Source organism: Bison bison, unplaced genomic scaffold (assembly GCF_000754665.1).
Source record: "Bison bison bison isolate TAMUID 2011002044 unplaced genomic scaffold, Bison_UMD1.0 scf7180017864495, whole genome shotgun sequence".
Lineage (NCBI taxonomy): Eukaryota > Metazoa > Chordata > Mammalia > Artiodactyla > Bovidae > Bison > Bison bison.
In genome coordinates this window covers 11,703,200-11,721,810 of record NW_011495054.1, presented here as the reverse complement: position 1 = coordinate 11,721,810, position 18,611 = coordinate 11,703,200, and the positions used below count along the sequence as shown (strand labels likewise).

General features: G+C 45.1%; 1 protein-coding gene across 1 annotated transcript in view; it reads right to left on the bottom strand.

The window, feature by feature from the left end:
* KREMEN1 (kringle containing transmembrane protein 1) overlaps positions 1-18,611 on the bottom strand; it is a 54,368-nt gene that overhangs the window by 33,182 nt on the left and 2,575 nt on the right. The window contains exons 2-3 of the mRNA XM_010828861.1: positions 18,130-18,177; positions 1,456-1,618 (exon numbers count right to left, since the gene is read on the bottom strand). Of these exons, the coding sequence (XP_010827163.1) occupies positions 1,456-1,618; positions 18,130-18,177 (211 nt within the window). The remainder of the gene's footprint in view (positions 1-1,455; positions 1,619-18,129; positions 18,178-18,611) is intronic.

The following is an 18,611-nucleotide window of genomic DNA, read 5'->3' as shown; positions in this document are numbered from 1 at the left end:
TAAATCTGTGGAGAAGGCAATGGCAACCCACTCCAGTACTCTTGCCTGGAAAATCCCATGGACGGAGGGGCCTGGTGGGCTGCAGTCCATGGGGTCGCTAGGAGTCGGACATGACTGAGCGACTTCACTTTCACTTTTCACTTTCATGCATTGGAGAAGGAAATGGCACCCCACTCCAGTGTTCTTGCCTGGAGAATCCCAGGGACGGGGGAGCCTGGTGGGCTGCCGTCTCTGGGGTCGCACAGAGTCGGACACGACTGAAGCGACTTAGCAGCCGCAGCAACAGCATATATATCTGTGGTGTTTGAGAAATTTTTTAATAAACTTTTAACACTTCTATAACAAACAAAAAATAAAATGTAACATAAAAAACAGCAATCAAAAAGCAAACTAAAAAACAGTGCACTAGTAGCTATGAGGGAATGGCCAGTTGGTGTCCATTAGAATCAAGATGAAGCAAAGAGATGAAGACAACACGGACTACAGGCCTGGAGACTTCAAGATAAGCCCAAGGGTCCTAGATGTGGGCAAAGGTACCTGGGGAGGGCAGCAGGTAAACACTGGGGCCCGTGCAGTATAGGTATAAATATGTTGTCTCAGCTGGGTCAACAGTGCGAAGATCCCAACATTCTGCTAGAACTGGGGGCAGAGTGTGTGGCTCAAAGAGTAACTCAGCGATCGTTTTTCCCTGCCCCAGTGGCTTAAGAGGCTGCCTTTGTACCTGTCCTAATAATGATTAAATTCAGCACGTGGCTGAACCATGAGTCACGTAACCAGGACCCTGGATATAAATACCTAAGACGTAGCTATAACCAAAGGTGCTCTGGTCCCTACTGACCAGTGACTCTCAAGCTGATCTGGATCACTGACAACTTTGAGAATCTGATCAAAGCCATGGATCATCTCCCCTGACAATCACAAGTACACACTTGAAGCACCATGGAGTTCAGCCCCTATGAGGGTCAGACAGCAGGTGAAAGAGCAAAGAAACACCCGAGTATACTGAAAGGAAAGAAAGAGCACAAATCTGCTGGCTACAGGTGCTCCCAGAGCAAGGTGGTCCTGGGCTGGCAGGATGTGGGACAACACAGGGCATCTTCCTTAGCTCAGAAGCAGAGGGAAGTTCGGGCCACAGACAGTGCTCCACTTTCCCATGACATCCACGGCAGCTTAAGAAGCTGAGTCTTCTGGTGGCAGCGCCAACAAAGGAAACCCTCCCAAAGAGACATGGAAGTGATCAGACAGGAAAGCAGAGCTCTGCAAACCAACATCAAAGAGCCCCAAGTTGAAAAGAGATTCTGTGTTTGTGTGTGTGTTTGTGTGCACATGCGCACGCAGTTTTGCGAGAAACGTTTCTAAAATAGTAACAAGAAAGGCTTTCTGAGTTGGCCAAAAGGAAGACAAAGCTTTGCCTAGTCGTGAGCAAGGCGGGAAGAGACCGGAGGAGGGTCTTACCTGCAGTAGTTATGCTCGCCCACGCCCCCCTCCCCGTTGGGGTACTTCAGAGTGTTGTAAGGATGCTGGAAAGTCTCGTTCCAGAACAGACATGGCTTCCCACCTTGCAGTGCCGTCCAGTTCTGTGTTCCCCTGTAATCTGCACCGTTGGCTGTGAAACATTCTAGGAAAAAGAAAAGACAGAGCAAACTAAGTTTCTGGCAACATCTATAGCTTCCTCCCTCTGTGCTAGATGTCCTGTTTTGTTTGGATGGAGCTGGAAATGGGTAGCATTTTGCTGGATCCGAGACACAGTGGGTTGAGCACTGGTAGGACTGGGTACCCTCCAAAGCCCAGGCTCCTCTTGGCGCTTGCTTGTCTGCAGACACAAGGACATTTTCCCCGAAAGTATACAGATCCCAGCTAGGATATAAACAGGGAGCTGAAATGTATTGAAGCCCATGAAGTGAACCGGGAAAACCCCTAAATCTGGGAGCCATCCATGAGGAACTCTGGGTGCTCAGAGGGGGTCACTGCGCCGCCAGCGTCTCTGTGTGGTAACTGGAACCAGGGCACCAGCTCTAACTGAGCTCTCCTCTACGGCTGAAAGGCTGCACTGACACTTGGATTTAATAAGACCATCGGATACAGCAACGCTTTGGAATCCCAATCACACGGGTCTGGGAATGACTCACATTCCCTGGTAATGAAGAACAGTCCTCCCTATGCTGCTTGAGACGGAGGTGCCACAAAACAGACAGTCAACAGGAGGGAGTGGGCGCTGAGCTGGCATTTTCTTTCACCTCCTTCTGAAATTCCTTCCTACAGGACACGTTCAACATGGTCTGAGTTCCCTTTAATAAGAAGACAAAACCCTTGCAGGTGCAACAGTTGTGCTTCTAAAATCTGCCTTTCAGACTTTGTGGGGGAGGGGTGGGGGCTGGATGGGAACCTCGGCTGAGAGGATTTTCCCCCACATATTGCATGCATTACATTCGCAGAGGTTCACAAGAAAGGCACGGTACAAAGAGCGAGTTCCGAAAATTAGCTTAGTTGAAACTGACAGATAGAAGCACTTCAAACACTTCTTTAAGATGTATCCCTAGGAACCTGACAATCTGGGGGAGTTACGCTAACATTCTTGGCTCTGTTCCTTTCCCTCTCCTGGCATGTGCTGACCCACAACTTCCGGCATGAAGGACTCACACCTCCAGCTCCCAATGTGGGGCGTGCTCCTCTTCCAGCCTCAGCATGTGCATAACACGGGCAGGTCTATACTCTGAAACGTATCTGAAACCTACCCGCAGATCATCTCTCTTCCTGTACCAGCTTCCTCTCCCAATCTGGGGCGGTTTTGCCCAGAATGGCATGTTTTTATGGACAGCCAAAATAATCAGGAACCCCAGGCTGCACAGGACACCTCGCACTTCACCTACACGTTGTGAGAAGGGTGACTTGTCATGTTCTGAGTCAACCGAACCCTCCACCAAGAGTGTGCACGAATTTAAAAAGTTCAAAGGTAACTGAAGGAGGCAGCTCAGTATAGCAGAAAATCCACTGGTCCCAGACCTGATGCCTAACAGCTGTGCGACCTTGGATGAATCACCACCATCCACATCACTGCTGACGTTTACATGGGGTTCTACTGAGTGCCAGGCTCTGCTCTAAGTGCTTTACATCAGCTTATCACCAGCCCAGCCCGGAGGCCTTAACACCCCCACTTTGCAGATGAGGCGACTGAGGTTCAGGCTCACACCCTACGCTGCCTCTGACAACCCCTTGGCCTCACCCGTGCTTTCCCGCTCTCCCTCACCCTGCTTCCTCTCACAGGTGAGTCCTGTGGACTTCTATCAAACGAGTTCCTGAAACTACCCTCTCCTCTCCGTCACCTTTGTCCCGTTCGCCATGGGAGGACAATATAGTCCGATTCGGGTCCCACAGCATCCACTTTCGTGCTCCCAACAACCTGTTCTCCACACAGGGCTCAAAACTCCCAGAGAGATGTGAGCACTGGGAATGAAACCCAGAGCCTTCGTCCCTGTCTGCGAACCCGTGAGACGTCGCCCCAGGCCCTCTCTCCACCGACCAAGCTCTCCCCTCGTCATTTGCTGTGCTCCAGCCACATTCTTCTGCTTTTAATTCTATAAACACACCATGCTATTTCCTGCCTGAAAAGTTCTTCCCCTAATACTTGCCATCACAGACTAAACATTATCTCCTCAGAAAACCCTTCCCCACCATCTCCACTCGTTTCTCTGCCGTTCATTTGTTTCCTTCGTAGCACTTATCATCACTAGGAATATATATGATCTGCTGGAGACAGAGGGAGACTTGTGTGTGTGTGTGTGTGCGTGTGTGTGTGCATGTGGGCTCGTCACACCAGAACCCTACCCAGTCTCAGGCTTAGAGCAGGACCTGGGAACCTATATTCCTAAAAATCTGCCCTAGTGATGATTCTAAGAACATCATGCCAATCTCTGCCAGTTACTAGAATCTTAATTTCTATGTGTTAGAAATCTTTTTCCCCTATCGCAAGTGACTGAGGAGGGGCTTGGGAGCCAGAAATGTGGGCTGACCAACGGAAAGCCTTAGCAGTAGACAGCAATCTGCAGGGCAGTGGGTCAGTGTTCCCTGATGACTTGATCTGAAGAAGAAGAACGTGGTGGCCATCCATACAAGGGCCAGCCCTCTGGAACGGGATGAGGTGGCATCTGAGAGATGGGATGGGTACAAGCAAGCCTGTTGGCTTTAGTCTGCTTCTCCCAGACCCAGTCTTGTTCTTAATTACACTAGGGAAACTGAGGCAGTGTTACCAGATTTGACAATTATTTTTTGAGCAGACTTGCCCAGTGCATGTCAATTGTGTGTGTGTGTGCGGGGGGTGGGGGTGGGGTGCAGGGGGACAAGAAAAACAAACGTGAACACCCTGGATTACAATTGTGTGCATCTTGATTTCATCAGAATACTAGGGTGGGTACTAGGACAAGAAGAGGAAGCAAACAGTAAATGACACAAGAAGGACTTTCTGGGTAGAGGGCATGGCAGGCACAGACCCGGAAAACTGCATAGACTCTTTGGGAAAGTGCAAGGCCGCTCCTCTGACCCAGCCAGAGTAGGGTGAGTATGCGGGGAAGGGTGGGTGGGACATGAAGAGGAGGGGCCAGACAAGACCAGGATGTGTAAGGTCTTGAAGGCCACATAAGTTAGGTTTTTGCTTTTGTTCTAAGAATGAGAGGAAGTCATTGGAGGGCTTTGAGCAGAGAAGTGACGTGATCAGATTTATCCTTTAGCGGAATTGTAGCTGCCGGGAGGAGGAGGAGCTGTGAAGAGCGTGCCAAGCACGTGGCAAGGGGACCCTAGGTGGCTGTTGCAGATGATGGGCTGGAAAGAAGGGTGGCCTGGGCCAGGCTGGCAGCTGAAGGGTGGGAAGAAGTGGCTGGACTCTGGATGTATTTTGAAGGTAGAACCAAAGTATTTGCTGGGGGGCAGGGGTTTGATGAATACAGGGTCCCAGAGAAAGAGCAGTTGGCAACAACACCAAGGAGGTAGGCCTGGGCAGCTGGGTGAATGGTGCTGCCATGTACTACGATGGGGAGGACCCAAGAGGCACAGTATCTTGTGGGTGGAATCAAGGCTTTGGTTTTGGACAGGAAAACTGGATGGAGATAAGAGAGTAAGCAGATGGCTAGATGAGCCCAGGGTTGAGGAAAGAAGCCAAGGCCAGATCCAGAAGTGTGGAGGTAACAGCGCCTGTGTGGAGAGAGAGGACATCTGGGCCACGCCCTGGAGCCCTGCCACATTTCAGGTCTGGAAGAAGGGCCCAGCCATGATGGCTGACAAAGCGCAGTCTGGGAGGTGGGATCTTGAAGGGAGAAGGGGTTTTGAGAAGGAAGGGATCATAAGCTGTGAAAAGCCCTGCTTTATTTCCTGCCTGTCTTCTCTAGCTGGAGCCCACTCCATTCATCTCTGTTGGACCTTTCCTCTCTATCAGAGAACCCCAAGTCTTTTGTTTTGGGGGACTGAAGGAAAACAGCCCTTAAGTTAGACACAAGCCTGAAGCACTCGGGCTTAATTCTGCCTTTCTAAGCTGGCAACGCCTTATCTTTTTCTCCATCACCAAAATCCTTCAAAGTATGGCTTGTGGCATTTATTTTTTAAAAACTGGAGATGCACTTGTGATCAGAGGAGGATGCTGATGGGCACGGGCCTGTCCTGCTCTGGCTCTGACCTGGCTGCTGTACCGCCTTCACAGCCCATCCCTTCTACAACTCAAGTTTCTTCATCTCTGAAAAGAGGGCGGTCAGCGAGATCAGGAGTCCTAATCCTTTAACGTACACAGAGACCTCTTGGAGAACAGGATGAAAGACAGGGATCTGATTCCCCAGACAACCATCACATACACAACAGTTTACAGTTTCAGAAGTGCTCATGGAGCCCCTGAAGCCCTTCTATGCAGCTCTGACCACCTGAACAAGTGATACCTACAGAACAGACATACATGCACATGTAAACTTCCAGGACGAATGTTAATCTCCAGGGTTATGAAACAGTTTAAATCAAATACTTTTCTCACTTACTTTCTAGCAAGAAAAACTTCTAGCATGGAAAGAGCATGATACCGGCTGGAGTTAGAGCTCAGCTCTGTGGTTTACAAGCTGCAGGCATGCAGCTGAACTCTGAGCCTCAGTTTCTTCACTGGTACATAGGGGGATTCGATTATTAATAGCTTGGGACAAATGGAAGAATCAGAGGAACTGCAAGTAAAGTGCCTAGTACACAGTAGGTGCCCCATAAATAATTATTATGTAAATAAACAGTGCATTACTATGTTACTAAACAGTGTAAAAAAATTAAACTTTATTATAACTTTGAAAGTACTGTAACAATCACAATCATGTAGTTTATCCCATAAAAATACATAGCTATAAAAGGCAATATGTCATGGATGGACAGGCACACCATTCTGCTATTTACAGTTCTGTTGACAGTTACCAGGCTACCATTCGGGTAGAAAACAATATGTAATGTTTGAAAAAGAGGGGATATATGTACATGTATAGCTGATTCACTTTACTGTATAGCAGAAATTTTCAACACTGTAAAGCAACTATATTCCAATAAAATTTAATTAAAAAGAGATAAATAAAAGGAAAAAATATATATGGTTTGAACCCTATGTTGAATTCCAGCATTCAGTGGATAAAAGGTAAGGCGAAAAACATATATGCTTTTCTTAAAATTCCAACTGTGTGATGAAACATGCCTTTGTTTATATATGCTACTGAAATCACATAATGCAATATTTGTACTTATTATAAGTGAGGAAAACGCCAAGTTAAGATCTTGTTTCAGGCAATTTAACCCTTGATGGGTTGTGTATACACTGAATTTTTAAAGTTCATGTTTAAAACTGTAATGAGGTATTCTGTTAAAATAATTAAAACCTGACATATATGAGATAGTGGTGGGAAAGCAAAAGATATTCTACTCCTCAACAACATTTAATAAAGTTGAAGAATAAGCTCTCAGTGAAGCTCCAAGTCATTCCTAATGACACTATTTCCCTGAACCATTCCTAACCACACTATTGAGAAATAGAAATTTTTTCTCATACTGAGTCTTGAATTTTCCTAGTTTTCTGGTAGCTAATTACTAGTTAGATCTCTGTTGATGTGATTTTTGTGAGAGTCACCGTTTTTAATCCATCAAAGTCGAGTTTCTGTTCCACACAGAACCATTCAGCATCTCTATTAATCCTATGTTGGAAGAATCTGGCTGATTTTAGCCTAGTTTGAAATCAACACGAATCAACAAGCATTAAATTGAATTATGACATCTTAAAATAAGGCAGAAAATATTTTTCCGCAGGAATATCTTCTGTTCTTTTAAAAGGTATCTATTAAGTTTGGCAGGCAGGTAGATTATAGAAATACAAGGCTGAAGTGGAAAAAGCTCCTTTTAATACTTAGATGGCGACATAAGAGTGTCGTCAGATGTTTGCACAACGCACCTGGTGCGTTTCCAGTACAGACTGGTGTCTGGTGGGAACTTGTGTGTAGGTCCTCAATGCCTGCAGTCCCTGACAAAATCATCTTTTGCCCTCAAGACACTCAAAGGCACTTCAGAAATGCTTATTTCAGTTACACGGAACCTGGAGGTCAAGAAGTGTGTGGCCCTGGGAAGTCAGTGGTTCTCAGCTTTTCTCACCCCAATGGGGCTGAGCCTGTGAGAAGAAAGTCTACATCTTTAACACTGACGGCTCCCCAAGGGCAGGGATTCCCATGATTACAAGAAGGCAAGTGATCTAGATCTTGATCTAGATCTAGATCCCCAGAGAGAGGATAGTCTGTGGGGAAGGAGGAGGCCTTCTATATACATGGTGCATAGAGAATCACTTGCAGAAAGAGGAAATGACACGAAGTAAGTAGCTGACACTGCGAGGTTTAAAGAAATCACCTGGATTTGGGTCTCCACTTCTTCACTTGTGAAATGAGGGGATTGGAGCCAACGTCCCTTCACTCTAAACCCTAATCTCAGGATTCTAACAAAATAGGACAGAGATGCAAAAGTCTGAGGTAATGTGACAGGAAAGGCTTAATGACTAAAAGTCTCTTCCAAGCTTATAATGCTCTAATTCTGTTTCTCTAATGGAAGCAACGATTCTTCAGGAAAACAAAACAAAACAAAACAAAACTCACCTCCCATGTGGGCCCTGCCTCTGGAGAGGCTCTTAAGCGCTCTTTTTTGCTTAGAAGAAGCTACATCTTCAACATATATATGTCAAAGAAAAAAGAAAAAAAGGGGAAACTTCTAGGTGAATAGAGACTTAGGTTAATAGAGTCAGATCACCTAAATGCACCTTGTTTAGATCCTTGTTTGAACTGTAAAAAACACCCATGAGACAATCAGGAATATTTAAATACTGATTAATGGACTGGATATTTGATGATACTAAGAAATCATTGTTAAATTTTTTAGCTGTGACAATGGTAGTGGTACTATGTTTTTGAAAAGGGTTCTTATCCTTTACAGATACATACTGAAATATTTACAGATGAGATGATATGATATCTGAGATTTGTTACAAAATAATCCAGTTGTAGAATCAAAGGGATACAAATGAAATAATACTGGCCTTGGTTGACAATCATGGAAGCTGGGAGATAGATACATAATGACTTCCTTACACTCTTCTATTTTTGTACATGTTCTAAATTTCCCATATTAAAAATTTTTGAAAGGACACCTTGAAAATACTAACATGTTGTTTTACAATTAATCTACCTTAGTTTCTTTTTCAAGAACTATGATCAAACTCAATCAACCATAAATTCACTCATCTAAAATCAAGACAGACACTCACGTACCATGTTCTTGGACTATGTATTCACAGTTCAACTGACCACAGGAAAAAGTAGTTCTGTACTTTTGCCCAAAGTAGAATTGCCCCAAAATAATCACTGTAATTATTTAAACTATCAGTAGCTTTTCTATTAAAATATCTTTCAGATCTTCCTTTTCATTCATAGGAACAGTGTGCTTAAAAATAGCATCCCGTACCTCTCAAAGTTATTTTAACTAAAGAATGCATACTTTTGGAAGAGGACCTAAGGTCTTCTATTTGAATCTCCAGCTTATTCATAACAGACGAATAAGTTGCTCAGTTGCTCAGTCTTTGCAACCCCGTGGACTCTAGCCCACCAGGCTCCTCTGTCCATGAAAATTTCCAGGCAATAATACTGGAGCAGGTTGCCATTTCCCACTCCAGGGGATCTTCCCAACCCATTAACAGATAAAATACTTGATTAAAAGACTGTTCTAAGAAACACTGAACCTATACTAAGCAACGGACCAGAGGTTTAAATTCAGAAGACCCATGAAAAAACTTCAGAGAGGGGTCCTTATTATTTGTTATGTAATAATTTGAAAAACAGATAACTATCAAAGCAGAGCAGGCCCTGAATGCAGGGCTGCTTGGGTTCCAGTCCCCAGTCTGGGTCTCATTTGGAATATGCTCTACTCTTACCCAGGGAGGGCCCACTGGACAGCATGCACGCCTGTCAGTGAAGCATGTGTTTTTGCCGGCAAGAGTCACTATGAACATGCAGTAGTGCTTGAGGAACTGACAGTCATTCTGTAGGATGTTATAAACAAATACGCGCATCAAATTGAAGACCAGGAGATAGCTTTTAAGAAAGAATGAGGGACTTCCTGGTGGTCCAGTGGTTAAGAATCTGCCTTGCAATACAGGGAATTGGGATTTGGTCTCTGGTCAGGGAAGTAAGATCCCATATGCCTCTGGGCAGTGTAACTCACGTGCCACAACTAAGACCTGATGCAGCCGACAAAAAAAGGAAAAAGAATGACCATTCACCTACCAACATATACAGAAAGATTAGGCCAAGCTTCAGTGAAAGCATGAACTCTCTCAGAAGTCACTAGCTCAGCAGAACTCTAAGGAAAACATTTCATTAATTAACCGTGGACTTTTCTGCCAGTACCAGCAGGACATATTCTATCACAGCGTGGTGATGGCACCTCTCTCAGTGTAATGCTTGAGCATCAGTGAGTCTACTTAAATATTTACTTATGAATATCCTCTTCCATCTTGAAATAAAATTTCACACTAGAGTTTTCACGGAAGAAAATGGGAAGCATAATAAAATGTTTTCAAGTTCAAAGCCCACTTCTCTGATGGACAATAACTTAGTGGATCATAAGTCAACTGTAAAGCATCGGAACATAAGACAAATGTTGGAGAACTAATTGAAAACTCAGGGTCCAGAGGAGACAGCACCACACTCCTATGGAAACCACAGGCTCTAAAACAAGTCCCACAGCGCCTGCTGTCCCAGCTCTTCTAAGACTTGATCATCTTGAACTGTAATTGCTCCAGAAGCACCTGGCCCTGCTTCCACTAGCCCATAAGTTTCCTGAGCAGTTCACTCATCTCTGTGCTCTCAGCAACTACAGACCACACAGAACATGCCTGGCAAACATCTGATGAGTGAGGGAAGCAGGTGTATGGAGGGCTAGGCGGGGAACCCAAGACGGACATATTCAGAGAGCCCAGGTTTCCTTACCAGTTTGGGCCTCCACCCTGGCTGTCAGTGCTGTACTGTGAAACGACCCAGGAGAAGTTCCAAGAAAGTTTATGTAAATCAAAGTATTTAAAAATCAAATGCTTGCTATTTAAACCAAGGGAATCTGCTATTTAAATAGAATCCATGGTAGAATTGTTTGTAACAGGGAATGAGCAGCCCTCTTTGCAATGAATACACCTGTTTCTATTCTGAGTCTGCTTGCAACAGGAGACACCTGGCTCAAATCTACACCTCACCTAACCATCACTTGAGCAACACTTTCACACTGTCTGAAGTTCTCGATCAGACTAAAAAGGAGATAAAATAAACTGATACAATCCGGCTTCTGGGCAAGTTTCATGAGTATTGCCTGTGCCCAATTTTTAATTTCAGACAGTGAGAAAGTTTCCCAATAATGGAATCCTGGAGGGCAGCCAATGCTCCATGGAAGCCAGGCTCTGGGCTATTCAGCTTCCCTTGGTTGATATGGAGTGGGCAAATAAATACAACAGCCCTTGAATGAGGAGCTAGCTGACTGCCAGGTAGACAGTGTATTTTAGGGGAGTGCGTGATCAGTTGTGTCTGACTCTTTGCGACCCCATGGACTGTAGCCCACCAGGCTCAGTATTCCAGGCAAGAACACTGGAGTGGGTTGCCATTTCCTACTCCAGGTGATCTTTCTGACCCAGGATTGAACCCACGTCTCTTGAGTCTCCTGCACTGGCAGGCAGATTCTTTTACCACTGAGCCACCTGGGAAGCCCCAGTGTATTTTTAGAGCACATCTTTAAATTCAAACCCAAAGCAATAAAGTTGTCGTTTTCTATGATTTGGCACAGGGACAAGTCCTAGTCAGAGATGCGGGGCATACAGTAGACATTTGATAACATTTGTTAGTCAGTTCCAAGATAAAGATATGACTCAAGAGACAAGTTTCAGAAATCCTGGCCATGGAGACAGCTTGAGGCAGAAAGAAAGTCTCAGTTCCGTTGTCACCTCCAGTCACTTAGAACAACGAGGACAGATGGTGGCCAACAGACTGATTTGTTAGTCAAAGGTTTAAAGTTTCAGGCAATGTTTCATGGATCAAGAATTTGGTTGCCAGATTTAGCAAACGGAAGTACAGAATGCCCAGTTAAATTGGAATTTCAGATAAACAACTAACGATTTTTTAAGATAAGTATTCCCAAATATTGCATGAGACAAAAAATTACTGTTTATCTGAAATTCAAATTTAATTGAGTGTCCTGTATTTAATCTGGCACTCTTACTCTAGAGAAAGTGGAAACATACGGTGACCCACAGACCTCCTTACTCCACTGAGACTTCTGAAGCCCTGTTCACAGAAATGCTTAAGGAGTTTAGATATGGATGAAGAATCTATTTTCTTAAGAGTGAAAAAAGATGTTGATCAGAGTCACCTACTCTGAGGCCCCAGAGAAGAGAAGGGCCAAAGAATTACATGATCAGGACAGGTTTCTCAATCTCGGCATGACTGACATTTCGGGTTGGATAATCCTGTAGAGGGGCGCTGTCCTGTGCGTTCCAGGACTGTCAGCAGCATCCCTGGCCTCTACCTGCTAGATGCCAGTAGTGCCCCCCTCCCCACCGCAAAAATGTCTCCAGATATTGTCAAATGTCCCTCGGGGGCACAAATCTCCTCTAGTTGAAACCACTGAATTAGAAGAAATGGTCAAATAAACAGAGAGTGTCATACTCATTAACCAGTGGTCACAGAACAAAAGATTCTTCTCAAGGGAGAAATTTTCAGCTCAGCCCGGGGGCCCCCTCAGGCCCGTAAGAAGGATGAGAGGACTAGTTATTTCAGCTAAGACAATCAGAAACCCTTCATTGGCCAGAAGCACTGGAGGAGAATCTTCGATGAGCCAAGCCGATGAAGTTCTGCAAGGCAGTGCACACATCACAAAGCAGGGAGACGCACCCAGCCTTTGAAGACGTTCCTTTTAAGTTAACCTCCCTTCCAACTAAACTTTTTCCAAATCTCTTCCTGCCATTTGGAAGCTGAGTGATTCTCAGCTGAAAAGGCCTGTATATACGAGGTGCAGATGGCAGCAGTTATGGCCCTCACCAGATGCTGCAGTCTCTAATTTGATTGAAAGGATATAATTAGACAACAGAAACACTTTAATGAAAGAGCAAAACATGGAGGGAGGGAAGGATTGAAGGCCCTTAACTGATGCCAAAACACCCACCAGTAATAGAGGCTTTGAGTCTGGGGAAAAGGAAGGGGAAAGCCCCTTAAAAGGACAGTCCCCATCCTGTTTATTTCCCCATAGACACAGGAATAGGGATTTTATTACTGTAGATTTCCACTGTATTTTATGTGGGAACAATCTGATTAAAACCAGAAGAAGTCTTCGGAAGAACATCAAAGAAAAACAAATATGGCTTCTGTGGTCATTATTAAAAATATTTTTACCAGTCCAATAATTTTCTTTGAAGATGAATTTTTATAGATTGAACAGCAGCAAGTAATTTATATACTGTGATGATACTGGTTAACAATCCCTACTGTTCTAGAATAGAACTACTTGGCCGCCATGTTTTCATCCAATGTCAGGACACCAAAGAACATGGACAGCCACTTAACGTTTGGAAGATATCAAGAAACTGGGGAGAGTCAGTCCTATAAGTCAACTCTACAACTGTTCTGAATCATCTTTAAAAGTTGCCTCTGCTGTTTTTATTATTTCCTAGCTTTCAAACTTTGAGTGTGAGTACACTGCTCTGGTTCTAACCAAGAATCTAACCAAACTGAAAGAAGTCCAGCCCTCAAAGTCTGAAGTTGCTAATGTGGTGTGACACTCTGGTTTGGAAGCCTCCTCAGCCCACTAGAAGTGGGACCCCGCCCTCGTGGAAAATTGAACAATAAAAGTTTAATGCTCTGGCTACTTGCCAGGGATTAAATCAGTGGTGAGAGAAACTAGAAGCTGGGCCCAGCAAAGGGGCAGCTCCGAGAGGGTACTGTTACAAGTAGGAGGGAGACGCAGCCTTGTGTAGGAGATGGCCCGAAATCTTTTGTCTATAAAGTTCTTCCTAGTCCCCAACATCATTCCTCTTCAAACTGGTGCAAGTCCAGGCGAGGGAGGTGTTTACCTAGAAAGTGGTTTAAAGGCAGGTGGGGAGTGGGAAGATTTCCATAGAGAAGAAAAAGGCAGGTTTCTGTGGAGTGGCCATTTTTGAAGAGGGACAACCTTCTGACATTTCTACAAGGGCTTCTTTGCTTTCTCTGTTCAATCTGAATCCAGGATAAGGTCCCAGAGGTGAGGTCTGGGGAAGAAGCACTGCTATCTTGAGAGGAAGACACTGAAGACAACAGAGAAAGGGGAAAAATACAGAGTGACGGCAGGCTCCTCTCCTAGACTCACGCTTCTGGGTTCCAGCTGGATTCTCAAGATCAAAATAACATGGGAGCATGTCAGTCAGAGTTCTCACCCATTCACCAGGAGTCAGCCAGCAACTAACCTGCCAGGTGACGACAGGGGGCTTGAGGAGACCTCACCTCAAAACCTGCACAGGTAGCTTGCTAAGGAACACATTAACTTCCTCCTGTTGTCCTTATTCAGGAGGCAAAAACCCAGACAAAAGCTGCAGATCCAAACTTCCGGCCTCTCCCAAGTGTTTTGCATTAACTGTTCCACAGTACAAATACAATCAACTTGGTATGTTTGTTTCATTTTGTTTTTTTCAAAAATGTTTTAAAATAATCAGCCACGCTAAACACATTGTTGTTTTTCTAAAGGCCACTTTATAAAAATGACGATAGAACCATGGAAATAAAACTCAACTGTTTAGGAAAGTGATAGAAGTTTGTTTTCTCTTTTTTTTTTTCTGGCTTTTTTTTTTTTTTTTAATATCTCAGGGCTGGTGCCACCTGCTGCCTGGGCTTTCCTCTGAGAAACAGATCTCTCAACAGTTTGATCCAAGCAACATCTGCATAGCTGAACAAACCCTGGGCTGGTTCTGAGGCAGGCTCTATTTTCTTTATGTACTGCACACTGAACCACACTGAATTTCTTTTTAAAGCTTTTTTTTTTTTTTTTTTAAGTCTTAGTAAAGATCTAAATGTATGTGCATGAAACTTCCCTCTCGGACACATTATTTTTAATCGTGGTAAAATATACATAAAATTTACCTTTTCGACCATTTCTTAAAAGTCTTTTAAAGTCAGCTACCAGTAAAAGGTAAAAATTCATTCACCAAAATCATTTGCCTCCTTGTCACCTTTTCAGACCAGTGAACAGTGGGAAAAGAAAATCAATACACATGGACCTAGAGCAGGACTTGGTCAAGTACAGCCTGTAGGCCAACTCTGGCCCATTGCCTGTTTTTGTATGTCCTATGAGCTAAAATATGCTTTTTAAACTTTTAAATGGTTGAAAAAATTAAAACTTGTGACACGTAACAATTACATGAAATTCGAATGTGGGTGTCCATATGAGTTTTACTGGAAGACAGCTACTCTCATTCATTCACATTTTGTCTATGGCCTCTTCTGCCCTACAAAGCCAGAGTTGAGTAATTGCAGCAGACAGTACATTGCCCACAAAACCCCAATTATTTACTGTCTAGCCCTTTATAAAAAATGATTGCCGACACCTGATCTAGGCCTCAGATGGCATTATAGGCTTGAAAATTCTACACTAAAGATGATATATTGCCCATCACACCAAATCCCTAATCTGTACACTGTGAAGAAATTGAAAGCAATATATTTTACCTTCATCACTGATTGCCTTTGATCCAAATAACCTAAATCATAAGTAAGCATATCAAGAATATCTCTATTAAATGTACCGAGTTGCTGTTTCTTAGCAGTGAGCTTAAACTGAACTTCTTTTTGCTGTAAGATTTATAAAAGGTCTCATTACATATCTCAAACACTTAAATAGCTTTGTCAAGGAGTGAGAAGTTTTCACAAAAAGATGAGAGTTCTTTGATGCCCGGTCAGTTCTGACCATTTCCCTGTCTCTTAAAACTAAAAGCATAAAAGAAACTGGCATGCACGTTGGTCCCCCTCACTCCTCTCAGCCCTTCTGTTCGTTCATGCTAAGTCCCTTCAGTCATGTCCGATTCTTTGCCACCCCATGGGCTGGCTGTAGCCCACCAAGCTCCTCTGTCCATGGGATTCTCCAGGCAAGAATACTGCAGTGAGGTGCCATTTCCTCCTCCAGGGGATCTTCCCAACCCAGGGATTGAACTCGTGTCTCTGGCATTGGGAGGCAGGTTTTTTGCAGGTAATCCTATTAACACTAATGGAGTCCCCACAAGGGACAAAGCTCTGTACACTATGAAGTTCTTACTGTTAACTGAACTCACAGGTTTTAGGGCAAGACACATTACTGTCTAATGGGACAAATTCTAGATGAGGAGCTAGAGGAGAATGAGTATCAACTATAAAACGATGTTCACGGCAAATGTTACCAGAGTTGAGACACTGCTGACGCACACCCAGCAGGCCCTAAATATGGTGAAACACTGATGGTGAAGGTGAAACACTGAAGGTATTTGCCTTCAGTGGAAAACTCAGAGCTAAAGTCCACCCAGCCTTCTCTTCCTACCTCTTGGCTGTCCCCTGCAGGTTAGTAAATTCCAGATGGGAGTCCACGTCAGAGAGTCCATGGCCCTGGCTGCCTTTCTCCTTGAAGAGGGAGTCTAGATTCCACCACTAACCTCTACATCCCTCCTTATCTGTTATGAAGGAAGAGAGAGGATCTCAAAGGATGAAGAGAAGGGAGATCATTTGGGGTTGGCTATACACTGTAATTAGAAGTATCACTGATAGGGAATGAGCTAACTGTTTTCATAAAGTCAGCATTCAAAAATGCAAACCACCAGTAATTTAAATATTACAAAATTATGCAGAATGTAAGTATTGAAATAATTTTTTCCATCCACAAAATTTTAGAGAAAATTACAGTATCAAAAATATGAAATGGCAAACCTGACATATCTTCAGAGTAAAACATGTTTTTTATTGGAATGGATTTTTAAAAACTAGTGGGTAGGCTCTAGACAGGATGTGATGGTGAAGAAAAACCATGTGTTATCTCCCTTAAATTGCTCTGGAACTAAAGAGGAAAAGTCACAAAGGCACTGATGTATTATATCAAGATGGTAGGGAAAGAAGCTGATGAGGCTCACTGAATTGGGAAGATGGGCCTTATCACAAATCATTTCATAATGGTTATTTATTTGTCTCTACCCCAGACCCACTCTTCCCAGGTGGCTCAGTGTAAAGAATCCACCTGCCAATGCAGGAGACTTAGGAGATTTGAGTTTGATCCCTGGGTCAGGAAGATCCCCTGGAGGAGGAAGTGGCAACCCACTCCAGTATTCTTGTCTGGAAAATCCCATGGACAGAGGAGCCTGGCGGGCTATAGTCCATAGGGTTGCAGGACTTAAGGACTAAGTAAGCACGCAGGCACACACAAACCCCAGACCCTGCAATAAAAGCACACCGAGGTTTGAGGTTCACGTGACATAAGGGCTGCTGCACTTGACCCTTTCTACTGAAGCAAAGGTGCCTGAGGAGGGTGCCACCTTCCAACAAGCATAAGCACACAGCAGGCTCCCTGAACACTTTTCAGAGCTATTACTTTGCCCTTTCCAGGAGAGGAACCAGTTTATTTCCACCCGTACCTCTCTCCATAGAGGACATTAAATCCTGACCACAGAGATGGCAAAGTGGAGCTAAGGGGTTACTAGGTTACAGTTATGTTGACATATCCTGGCTCTCAGAAAGTTCCTCCGTCATTCCTCACATATGGTAAACAGTACAAGTGATCAAACTTTTGCAGAAGTTTTTGTGGATGTCCCCTTAAGAGGCCACTGATCACTCAGAAACCCCTTCCTGAGCCTAAGCTTTACAGCACTTGGAGAGCCCCCTTCTACCTCTCTCTCTAAAGCCAAGCCTTGCCTTTTACGGGGTTTAATCAGATTGGAAGCTCAGAGCATTCCCAGCGCAAAGGAGGTGTCCAGCACTTGGCAAACTGTGAAGCACTATAAAAAGAATTCTTAAATGTGTTCAGTGACTGCCTGCTGTGTGTGGGTGTGTTACCTGCAGTATATCCTTTAATCTTCACAACAACCAGCAAGGGAATTGCCATCATCCCTCCTTTACAGATGAGGAAACTGAGGCTCAGAGAGGCACAGCCCAAAGTCAGGCAGTAAGTGACAACATTAAACTTGATCTTTATCAGGAAACCAAGCTGGCAAGTAAACAAAGCAACCCAGAGTTTTCTTTCAGCAGCAAAATCCTGTCTCTCCAACATCACAGTCTGCGACTTTGGGTGGAGAGCCCAGAGGCTTGAGTTTTCCCACTCAGGCAAATCTGTAATGCACTTTTCCCACCCCTTTCCCTCACGTCCAATTCCCCACACTTGAACAACCTGCTGAGGAAGGTACCTGGGCCAGACAACGCCCTCTTGCCTGCTCTTCAACTTGGGAGAGTTCTGCTGCAAGGAAGGGTGTGAGGGCAAGCTAAGCAAGTTCCAGCTTCCATCCTGGTCTAGGGCCCCATGTGGGGAAAACCTGGCCTTGACCTTGGCTTGGGGAGCGGGTGACCCTGTTTAAAGTGTGGAGATACTCACGGGAAACGGGGGCTCTGCGTTGCACTGGCACGATGAGCACACTAAACTCTAGGGGAGACGTTTGCCATCACCCCCTTCCTTTCTTCCTCTCCCCACGCTGGACCTGCACCTGAGTCCCGGGGAAGTTCAAAGTGGGCCCCGGGGGTAGGGGGTAAGCGGACGTGCAGGCAGGGCAGAGCCGGTCGTCTCGGGACCCAGATCCGCCTCTACTAGTAGGGCAGGCAGGTCAACTCGACTCCTCACGAGGCGCAGATTACAGAGCTGGGCTAGCAGGGCGCAGACCCGGGCAGAGGGGCCAGGCGCCGGCTCTCGTCGCCTCTCGGCACCCGTTGAGGAGCCGGGAGGCGCGGGGCCCGCGGACGTGGGAGGGAAAGGGGCCGGGGGGCGTCGCTGTGGGGCTGGCGGAGGGCGTCCTGGCCCGGGGTGTCGCTGAGGGGTTTGGGGTGGGGGCGGGGCAGCGTCCCCAAGCGGGGCGAGTCGCC